The sequence below is a fragment of the Carlito syrichta genome, unplaced genomic scaffold, assembly GCF_000164805.1.
Source record: "Carlito syrichta isolate Samal-C Ts95f unplaced genomic scaffold, Tarsius_syrichta-2.0.1 Scaffold147384, whole genome shotgun sequence".
NCBI classification, from domain to species: domain Eukaryota; kingdom Metazoa; phylum Chordata; class Mammalia; order Primates; family Tarsiidae; genus Carlito; species Carlito syrichta.
Window position 1 is genome coordinate 52,546 of NW_007091480.1, and position 11,828 is coordinate 64,373.

The following is an 11,828-nucleotide window of genomic DNA, read 5'->3' on the forward strand; positions in this document are numbered from 1 at the left end:
CTAAGTGTTAGTGTTAATTAAGATCATTTCTTTTTGTTGTTGTTGTTGTGATGGGTTTATTTTATTTTGTTGTGATGCAAAACCAAAGATCCCACTATAGCACAGAGACCAATTATATTAAAAGGTCATGGAAAAGTGGGGTGGGACATGCAGGACGTGATGTACAATTTGGAGGGTCAGGTCTCTCCTGAAACATGACATTACACTGTCACTGAGGAACACATTAAATTAACACTGCAGAACTGAACTGAAATGTGGCACAAACATGACAACTTCCAGGAATGCCTTCAAGCTCCTCCCTCAGGATGGACTTGCAATCTCAACTTCAATGTGGAGAGGACTACAATTCTTTGGAAGAATAAAAAGTTCACACTTTCGAAATTTCACAGAAGAATTTTTAGGCCAAAACGGCCTAAAAAACGGCCTACAAGAGTGGGTTCATTTCTCTTCACTTCCAGGAACACATCTGATGCTTTACTCAAACCACATTAATCTTCCAGTTCAAAACCCAACCCAATCTTCTGACCTCCTGCATTGAAGTTCTTTCCATCAATTAAAGCTGATATGGTCAGTTTGATTCCTCGTTGAAGGGTCTGAGTATAACCCAGTCCAATCAGGCTGGCATTATTTACTTTAGCAGACAGAGAAGTTCTACAATCCAGCTTGTATTTAGCAGCAATGCCAAAACAGGTGTCATTACTGCCAGCTGTCCAAGCAAGGTTTTGATGTTTCAATCTTCTCATTAACCTTCTGGGAGATAGAATCTCCAAATTCAGTGCCATCATTCACATGAGCGTGCAACTGGAAGTCTGCAGCTTTGTAACCCAGGGTGAAATTATTCTGTGACAGTTTGGATTTGTCTGTGTCAAAACTCATCTGATAGCCAGCAAGCCACCCTTCAAAGGCCAACACAGCCCACCCATAGATGGTTGACCCAGAAAAATCTATATCAACATTATTGCCAAAACTGAAACAACCCTGTTTAGAAGAGGCCTTCAATTTCCTGCTCTTCTTTCCTGTGTTTGGTACAAATATGGTATCAAGAGAGTTTCAACCCTTCAGCCAACTTATTTTCCAAAGAGATCTCTGCCCCAAGAGTATTGTCTGTGTTCCATTTTTGGGTGAAGTCCATAGTTGCAGACCTTATATTTGGTCTCTAGGTTGCCTGACGCTTTCTCTGTAATGTGTAAGCATAACCAGAAGTAGAAAATTCTACTCCACTACAAGACTTGGCTTTCAGATCTATCTTGACCATGCCACCTTTGTAGAAGACATCCTTGGTAGCTTTTCCCAGGTTACAGTAACTTGGTGTTACACAAATCTCTGACCTGATGCCGGTCCCCGCACAGCCAGGGAACCGCTGAAGGTCTCCTTCCCACCAACGCCATCTGGCTTCACTGCCCGGCTGCACTTGCACCTGGTCCTGTGCTGGATCAGGGTGGGGTAACAGCCACACGCAAGTGAAGATCGTTTCTTTTATTTCCCAGTATGAAGCACTTCAGAGACAAGCAAGTTAAAATGTAGTTTATGTTGTTTGTTTTTCCTAGTTACACAAATGTTACCCAGTAGTATTCAGTACAGTCCCCTTATAGTTGCACACTCGCATACAACGTACTTCTTTGCTAACCCACTTTCCACATTATCTGCGTTCACTCTAGATCAGAGTTTGGCAGAGCAGATATCAAAACTCCCTTCAAGCACATTTTCAGAAACAGAATTTTTCCTTTATTTGCAGTCAACAGGTGGCTGATAATTCCACCCATTAAAAGTTTGTAATATTACCTAATCTAAAAGCACAGTTTTCATTCAGCAAGTAAAACACTTTCACATACATGAAGTTGCAAAATTGCTTTTGAAGAAAGCTGAGTGACAACCTTAGATGTTCCCATTGAAGTCAATGAGAAAATACAAATGTGTGTAAAATGAACATTTATGTTAGTTTGGTGAATAAAGCATGGTGAAAATACAGTAAAGTAACAAACTTTTTTGGAGTTATATTTCCAGAAACATGTTTTACTGTGCAATAGAGATTGCTAGGCTTAGGGTGGTACACCAGCATGCCACGTACACTTCGGCTGAGGTTTCCAAATTCTCCAATTTAGTTGAGTCTATGTAAAATGTAAAAGAATGAGAAGTTACCAATGTCTGTTTAATTAACTAGTACAGAGTCATGCACGCACTCTACTTTAAGTATGGCCCAAGGCAATAGATTCTTTTATTCATGAAAATACTTTAGGTAAACCTCTAATATTTAAAACTACACATTGCATTGTATTACATGTCTCAAAAACTGGGATAAAAAAAGTTTTCTAACTTAAATTTCATCCAAAGTCCTTATTTCTGTGAACTAAAACAAATAATTATAGAACATGATGACCCTTGGAGTATAAGAAGTTTTTTTTTACATTTAGAACAAGAAGCATGTTTACGTAACTATTTGCATAAAAATCCTGTTAACATCTTGCTCTGCAAAAAATAAACCAAAACAGATAATTTAGAAACATACAGCAAGTTAGTAAATAATTTTATTCTATGCAAAATTTTCCATGAAAATCTTTTTTTTTTTGTCAGAGTCTCATTCTGCTGCCCAGGCTGGAGTACAGTGGCATACTCATGGCCACTGCAGCCTCGGCCAGCTGGACTCAACCAATCCTTCTGCCTCAGCCTTCCAAGTAGCTGGAAATACAAGCGTGAATCACCACATTCAGTTAATTTTTTTTATCTACTGTAGAAACAAGGTCTTGTCAAGTTGCCCAGGCTTGTCTCAAACCCCTGGGCTCAGGCAATCCTCTCACCTCTACTTCCCAAAGTGCTAGGACTACAGATGCGAGCCACTGTACCCAGATTCATGATTAATCTTATTGCACTGAATAGCATAGGAAAGCATGTTTCTAACTGCAACCAAAAAATGCTTTCTAACTAAAATCTCTCTCAAAGTGCTTTATTGCATGACAAGAACCAAATGATTATAGCTCATTTTAGCACTTAACATGTAAGAAGCTTTTCTAAATCTGGAACAAGGAGCATGCTTCTTTATTTGTCAAAAATATCTGGATAACTTCTGGCTCTGCAAAATGCTTACATAGAGAGAATTAATGCAGATAATTTGGACATATCCAACAAGTCGGCCTAGAATTTCATTCTATGTAGGACAGTCATAATAAGTTTATTTCACTGAATAGCACAGTGCAGCATGTCCTTGTAACTGTAACTCAAAAATTCTTTTACTTGGATCTCTCTGAACGTTTTCCATTTCATGAACTTAAACAAATGATTATAACATATTTCAGCACTTAGCATACAAGCATTTTTTTTTAAACATGGATGTAGCTCCTTATGCCTTCAATGGGAAAAGAAAAGCCTTTTAACTTTTCCCAAAAGTGACCTAGCACGGTTTTTGTGGCTGAAAGTATTCCACTCACTCAAAAAATACAGAGTGGTTTGCCATTCTGTAGGTTAAGCCAGAAATATTTGTGTAACTAGAAGAATCTATCGCTTGTAGGTCACATTTAGAACCAGAAACATTTTTTTTACTATATGTGAAAGTGATCTATGCTGCCAAATGCATGCAAAGTATGCACTAATGTAGATAATTTAGATGTATTCAGCATGTCAGCATACAAACTCGTTCTATGCAGGAATAGGCCACTATAAACTTACTTCACTGAATATGAACACAATGCGGCATGTCTCTGTAACTGCAATGAAAAAATACTTTCTAATTCAAATCTCTCTCAAAGTCCTTCTTTCCATGAACTAAAACAAATAATTACAGCACATTTTAGCCCTTGGTGTGCATGTAGGATTTCTATATTTGGAACAAGAAAAATGTTTGCCCAAGTATTTGCCAAAGAAAACTTGGTAACATCTTCCTCTGCTAAATGCTTACATAGAGAACACTAATGCAGATAATTTGGACACATCTAGCAAGTTAGCATAAAGTGCTGGCCATAATAATCTTATTGCACTGAACAACTCAGGGCAGCAAGTCTCTAACTGCAACCAATAAATGCCTTCTAACTTAAATCTCTCTCAAAGTGCTTTATTCCTTGACCTAAAACAGATGACTATAGTTAATTTTAGCACTTAGAAAACAAGGAGTTTTTCTAAATTTGGAACAAGGAGCAAATTTATTTAACTATTTTTCAAGGAATATGAATAACTTCTCACTCTGCAAAATGCTTACAAGGTAAGAACTAACATAGATAATTTAGAATCATGCAACATATGGACTTCACAGCAACTTGGATGGATTTAGAGTCTATCATACTCAGTGATCTATCACAAAAACAACAGAGTACCATATATTCTCACTCATAAGTGAACCTTGAACAATTATCATAATACTATAAGAAAGGGATTGGCAGTAATGGGAAACTGCCAGGGGGTGGTGGGATTGGCAGTTGAGGGAAACTGCCAGGGGAGGGAGGGGTACACCTCATCAGCAAGGGGACCTGCATAATGAACATCTGTATACCTAACCCTGAATTGTACTCCACATCTTCAAAATAAAGAAAAAAAAATGTAAAAAAAAAAAAAAGAATCAAGCAGCAAGTTAGCAAAGAACTTCATTGTACATATTTCATACTTAAAAGTATACTTATACCTACAAGTACAATATACTTATAAGTACAATAATGAGTATGTTACACACATAATTTTATATATAAAAAGTGATACATATATATATTTTTAAAATTAAAGGATCAAAAGTCACACTATATAACACTCCTACCAAACAACAACAGAGTTAAACAACCCAATAGAACAGGCAAAGGATATGAACAGGCAATTTTCAGAAAAATATGTGAAAATATAGTAAATGATGAAATAAACAAAATAATAGCAATCAAATAAATACAAATTAAAATGTTTTTTCATTCAGAGAAGCATTTTTTTAAATTGACAATATTCAGTGTTATTGTCACCTCCATACACTGTTGGTAGGAGTATAAACCAGCACCTTTTTTTAGAGGACAGTCTGGCAATAGCTATCAAAATTTTAAATCCACAACCCTCAAACCCAAAAAGTCTTCATTCCATAATCCAACAATAGAAATTCTTAGAGAAGACACAAAATATTACATTTTGCATCCTTTTTAATGTAACTATTCGTAATAATGAAAAACTGGAAACTTGAATGTCCATCAATACAAGGAATAGGTTATGTTATAACTCATCAATATGTAGCAGACATCTATGGTTTGGCCTGCAAAGCAGTACTTCCACTTTGTTCTAGTAAGACACCCTCTTTTTCTTCTAGAACTGCCCTTCCATCACCTAGAGGAAGTCATTCACAAGGCTCCACTCCCTATAGTCACAAGGATAGAAATGTGATTCAATGGGAACATATGACTCCATTCCTCTGGTTTATAGTGACTGGTCAAAGAACAAGCACAAAATACAGGCAGGGACAAGCAGATGAGCAGATGCTAAAAGAAAGGGGTCTCTCTCTCCTTTTGAGTCCATAAAAACTGGGGCTGCTGAAGGCCACCTTTGCCTACTTGGTAAAGGCCAATCTGAGAATGAAGTCAACACAGGGAAGGCAGAACTAAAAAGATGGTTCCAAAAATCAGCTATCTTCCTTAGACTTCCTAGTTCCAAGAACCAGCTCTCATAAAGCCTGTCACTCACAACTGAAAGAATTCTGGCAACAGAGAATAACACAACCATCAGAAGAATGAGGTAGATCTGTATGTACACATAGTATATCAGGGGAAAACAGTATAAAGTCTTCAGAGCATTATTACATTATGCCGGTTTTGTTTTTAAAATGTATATATTTTTCTATTAATAGAACTGGGAAAAGAGGCGAATGTTCACTTTAACAAATATAGGACTTTTAAAAATTACATATACAAACAATATTTAAAATCACAGAAAATAAAATGTTAGAAAATTAAATGCTATGCATAAAATTTAGCATCAAACTTAATTTCCATAGAAGCCTGTGGAATATTTTTCCTAAAAAGGAATAAAAATAGTAACGGCAAAATCAAATTATAATTAATATAAATAATATAATTTTGGCATTACTTCTAAGTGTTCATTTGTGTTTTATATATAACTTTTCTTCAATCTCCTTCCAAAAAGCCAAATCTAGAAAAGTGGAGTCTATACACTTGAAATCTCTGGGCAGTTTTTGAAAATACAGTCATGTTTATATCTGTGATGCAATAATATAACAAGAAACTAAAGAAGGGAGATATTTCTAAAGAAGCTCAAACTTTTAAAAAATACCCAAATGGAGGCACAGAATTTTGCAGAATGGACCATAAGAACAGGACGCATAGTAACTCAATCAACATGGAAGATCGTCCTTTTTCCATGTCAGTGTTTCAGTGTTTGCACCCCAAATGTAAAATCCATATCCCAGCCAGGCATGGTGGCTTAAGCCTGTAATCCCATTACTTTTGGAGGCTGAGGTAAGAGGACTGCCTGAGCCCCCAGGTTCGAGACCAGCCTGGGCAACTTGATGAGACCTCGTCTCTATAAGAAATTTAAAAATTAACCAGGTGTGGCAGTGTGTGCCTATAGTTCCAGCTATTGAAAGCCTGAGGCAGGATTGCCTGAACCCAGAAGGTCGAGACTGCAGTGGCTGTGAGCATGTCACTGCACTCTAGCCTGGGTGATAGAGTGAGACTCAGACTCAAAAAAGAAAGAAAGAAAGAAAGAAATCTATATCCTTCCAGGGCTCTCGCTATGCTCCCTCTATCTATGTCAACTAACATGTTTACCTCTCAAAACATACTCTACATAAATAAGAGCACATTAGGCATATTTACTAATAACTGATCACATGAATAAAAATTAATGTAAGTTTAGATTTAAACTAAAACAGAAATAAAATCTAAAAAACTGTTAAGCTATAAAAGGAACAAGGAAGGTATTATTTTACTCCTAGCTACATATCACTGCCTTAATATTCTAGCAAGCTACAAAAGACAAAATATAAATTCTAAGATAAAGTGGAAATTCAATTGAAAAACCAGTTTGATTTTTTAAAAGTTGAATAAATGGTTTTAAATCAATATTTGGCTGCAGCTGATGCAGAATTCATAGGCAGTACTTTTAAAAACTCTGCTATCTGGCAGGTGCAGTGGCTCATGTCTGTAATTCTAGCACTTTGGGAGGTGGAGGTGAGAGGATTTCCTGAGTCCAGGGGTTCAAGACCAGCCTGGGCAACTTGGCGAGACCTTGTCTCTACAATAAATTAAAAAGTTAGCCAAGTGTGTTGGCAAGTGCCTGTGGTTCCAGCAACTTGGAAGACTGAGGTGGAAGGATCACCTGAGCCCAGCAGGTCGAGGCTGCAGTGGCTATGAGCGTGCCACTGCACTCCAGTCTGGGCAACAGAATGAGACGCCTACTAAAAAAAAATAATAATAATAAGTGAAATACCTTAACATAAATCAATGTTTAAGAAAAATCTAGCATAACTCCTTCCACATTTAGTAGTATCTGAAAGGTAAGAACTATTATTTTTTCAAACTTAAGAAACAAACATAACCACATTTGGGGAAAAATGTGTCTTTCTGAAACACTAAAAAGATACCAAAATATTGTGCATTCTTCAAAGGATCACATTATGTTACAATGACACACTATGACCCATAGTGGGTTTGAAAAAAACATAACGAGATTTAATGTTATGATTTCATCACTATAATTTTAATCAGTAAGCATATTAATGTCACATATAATATCAAGATCACATAGTAGGTTGTCATTTTGACTGTGTAAGAAATATGGTCAGAATACAGTTAAAGAAAAATATCTTCTTTTTAATAATTCACATTCAGCAATAGTGAAAATGCTGTAAATACACATCAGCTCTGAACAACACATTTCATTTCTGTTTCAGACCTGCTATGCTATCTATTGTTGTTTTGATGATTGCACAGTTCAACATAAAAATGCATCCTGGCCAGGCTCAATGGCTTAGCCTGTAATCCCAGCAAGTGGATTGCCTGAGCCCACGGGTTCAAGACCAGCCGGGGCAACTTGGTGAGACCTCGTCTCTACAAAAAACAAAAAATTAGCCAGGCATGGTAGTGCACACCTGTAGTTCCGGCTGCTTGGAAGGCTGAGGTGGAAGGATGGCCAGAGCCCATCAGGTTGACGCTGGGGTGGCCGTGAACGTGCCACTGCACTACAGCCTGGGCGACTGAGTGAGACTCCAACTCAAAAAAAAAAAAATACATCCCACTCAGATTCTCAGTAAGTGAGATTAGGCAGACAACGTCCCAATCATTAAAGCTCTTATTTTAAGACAAGTATTACACAAACACTTGCATGGAAATCAGACTTGCTGTAATTGTGATGAAAAACAACCCTAAGAAGAATACTGCACATGTGGTACCTATTGCATTTTTATTCACTCATCTTGCATTCCCTCCTCTTTCTTTTCATTTCTTCCTCCTCTCTGAAGTGCTGGATTAAAGTGTAATTACACTAGGTTTGTAAAAGGCTTAATGTGAGAGAACTATGTGTTTAAGAAAGCAAGACTTTCAGACAATATATCTCCAAATAGTCTCTGTTTTATATGTTTCTACGATCTTTCTTATAAAGAGGGAGTGTTTTATGTGCAACACCTGCAAATAGAAATAAATCTACATTTAATTCAAGCCCAATCAATATATCAAATATAAAGAAAAAAAGCAAACTACAATGACTGTGATTCTCAGGGCAGCATGTGCAAAATCCAATATTTTGTGATCTATTTACACTGTGGTCAGAAAAGAAATGTGCCAAAACTCCCTTTCCCATTCCACTTGAACTGATTCCCCACAATTCCAACAAATATCTCCTGTGACATTAGGTTGTCATCAGCTTGTGTGATACCTAGTTCACTCAACCTTTTCTTCTTCATCTGGCCTTTCTGAGTGGAGATAGCAACTAGTTCATTTACAATTTCACAATTTCCCTCTACTTGATCAGAAAGGTCAGATCTTGCATAAAGCTCCATTTTATCAGTTGCACATTGAATCAGCTCTTCTAGATCCACTCTTTCAGTTGCATCTGTCTCTCCACTTGTTTGAATTTTAAGTGCTTTGTTTTCTGGAGAAACAAATAAATTATAACAAATAAGGTTAAATATACACGCTAATCCAAGTAAAACATATTTCTACACAGTCTTTTGAGCTTTCAAGCTTTTTCTGCCAAGGATTCCTGCTGTCTAACTGGATTTTACAAATTCTTTACCATAAGAATCTCAATGAGCAGCTGTCTTGCCTTTTATGTCAAGGTTTCCTGACACTTACACAAGATCACCAATTTTGAACTCTTTATACCCTTTTCATCCTAGAACCTCATTTACTCCATAGACATTTCCTGGATATTTACTATCTGATGCTAAGCACTGTTGCTAAGAGCTAGGACAGAAAGATTAATGAGACAATGCTACTTTTCTTAAATGAACCCCCAATGTAGCAGCTAATTCTAGATGGGCACCATGATCCCCACTCACTAGTACTACTTTCATGACTGTTAAACAGCAAAATGCTTTTGCATTATAATTTTGCAATGTAATTAAGATTATGGATCCATTTTCTCCAGCTAGTTGCAAAAGAACAAGTTGAAGAGACTCAAAGCATGAGAGATTTGCCTTGACAGCGATTCTCTGTCATTGAGATAGAGGGGCCATGAGTCAAGGACTGAGAGCAGCCATTAGGAGCTGAGTGCAAGCCCCAGCCAACAGCCAGCAAGAAAACAAAGATCACAGTCCTGTGACCTAAAGGGACGAATTCTGCCAGTAAATTACATGAATGAGTTTGAAAGCAGATTCCTCCACCAGAGCTTTCAGATAAGAGTCCTGCCTGGCTGAAACCTCAGTTTCACCTTTTTGAGAACTGTGAGGAAATAAAAAATTCACAGAGCAGATCCTGAAGGATGACAAGAACTACACCTTAAACTCCTTTCTCAACCTGAGAAGTTAATGAAATAAATAAACAAGCAAACTGCTTTAAACTTTCCTCATCCACATCAATGCTTAATCCTTCTCTATGACTAAGATTTAATAGTGATTTGCATCACGGCATGAAGTTCACGAATTCCCACTGAGTTAGCTCACCTTTGCTGCTAAGAAAAGTAGGTGGTAAGGAGATATTTACTTCTACCAATAAAAAACAGAGACAAACTCCACTATCCCCTCCAGTAAACACACACTGGCACATTTATTTCAATGCCAGGGAACTGCTGGACCACAGAAACCACAACATCAAGGTTCTGAATGAACAGTTGAACTAGTTGACCTTAAAAGTTTTTCATCCTGAGATTCTACAATGTTATAGCTTTACCAAGCTTCGCTCCATGCCCAAGCACATTCTAGCAATCTTTTTTAAAGAGGGGAGGAAAATTCAGATTCTTAATCAGAGTTTAATTGCTGAAAGTAAGTAAATTAGATCTGATTTTTATATTTAAAAATTAAATATAGCATACCTTCAGTTTCATCTTGGGCATTTTCTTGCAGGTCAGAGAAAATTGTTGGTTTCACCAAGACAACGCCATAGCCTTCATTATTATGTATAATATTATTTACCATGGATATCTTGGGAATGTCATAATGTTCATCTAAGAAGTCCTATGCCATTGAAAACAAATGTTTTAAGAAACTGTCATATTCAACATTGCCTGCTTTAAAAATCTTGACTTTTTTTCACATTATTCTACAAATAAACTAGAAAAGTTGTGTTTATAAATATGTTGTAGCATAGCCTGAGTTCGGAGTGACACAGCATTCCTGTCATTTCTGCAGACTTATAACAACAATGCATTCTCACAAGAGACCTTCAATCACTAACTACTGATATTATTACAATTTATATATTTTTAATGTTTTTCAAAGACAGAAAACAATAGAACCCCAAATGGGAGTTTAAGAAAACATAATTTCTTAGATGAAATCATTAGAAACAGAGTGCTTCTGCTGATGCTCACCTTAATGAGGACCCCATCCCTGCAGTGATGGATCCCATTGTCACTCAGGGTACACATACTCCCAGGATATATTTCTATACCAGCACCCTACAATTTGAGATAATGACAGTCAGTTTTTAAAAGGCAAGACTGTAAGCGGTTTATTATAGTCATTTCTTAGCCTCAAACACAGTACAAATGTAAAGTACAAAGAAAAAGTGTTTTACAGCTGTTTTAGTAGGTATTTTTAGTCAACATTTCCATTTGTTCCATTTCTGGCAAGTTGTTGATCATTTATTACTTTCAAAAACCACATATATAGAACATCACAGGAGTGTCAACATTTGATTACTGTTCTGCTCTTTCTTTCTAGATGAATCAGTTTTCTGATTTTGCCTCCAAAAAAGTTCCTTTAATAATTTTGTTAGGCTGGGCACAGTGGCACAAGCCTGTAATCCCAGCACTTTGGGAAGCCAAAGCAAGAGGACTGTCTGAGCCTAGAGGTTCAAGGCCAGCCTGGGCGGCCTGATGAGACCTCGTCTCTACAATAAATCAAAAAATAAGCAGGGCGTGGTAGCATGCACTTGTAGTTCCAGCTACTTGGAAGGCTGAGGTGGAAGGATTGCCTGAGCCCGGCAGATCAAGGCTGCGGTGGCCATGAGCATGCCACTGCACTCCAGCCTCAGCAACTGAGTGAGACTTCAACTCAAAAATTATTATTATTATTATTATTTTGTTGAAAGATATACTTACACAAAATGACCATTCTCTCAGAGATGATTATTTGCAGAAAAGTATTTCAGTTTAGTAAAATACTGTTAATTTGAGGATAGAAGCAAGACCTTACTTTTTTTTTTTTGTAATTGGTGTCTCACTCTGTCATCCAGACTGGAGTACAGTGGCCGCTCCCGGCC

At 37.0% G+C, this 11,828-nt stretch overlaps 1 protein-coding gene and 1 pseudogene across 1 annotated transcript in view; both read right to left on the bottom strand.

The window, feature by feature from the left end:
• Positions 1–488: 488 nt before the first annotated feature.
• Positions 489–2,887, bottom strand: LOC103251858 (annotated as a pseudogene).
• Positions 2,888–8,521: 5,634 nt separating this feature from the next.
• LOC103251859 (SHC SH2 domain-binding protein 1-like) overlaps positions 8,522–11,828 on the bottom strand; it is a gene marked incomplete at its 5' end in the record, with an annotated part of 26,153 nt that continues 22,846 nt past the window's right edge. The window contains 3 exons of the mRNA XM_008050481.2: positions 8,522–9,057; positions 10,438–10,579; positions 10,936–11,022. Of these exons, the coding sequence (XP_008048672.1) occupies positions 8,732–9,057; positions 10,438–10,579; positions 10,936–11,022 (555 nt within the window). The remainder of the gene's footprint in view (positions 9,058–10,437; positions 10,580–10,935; positions 11,023–11,828) is intronic.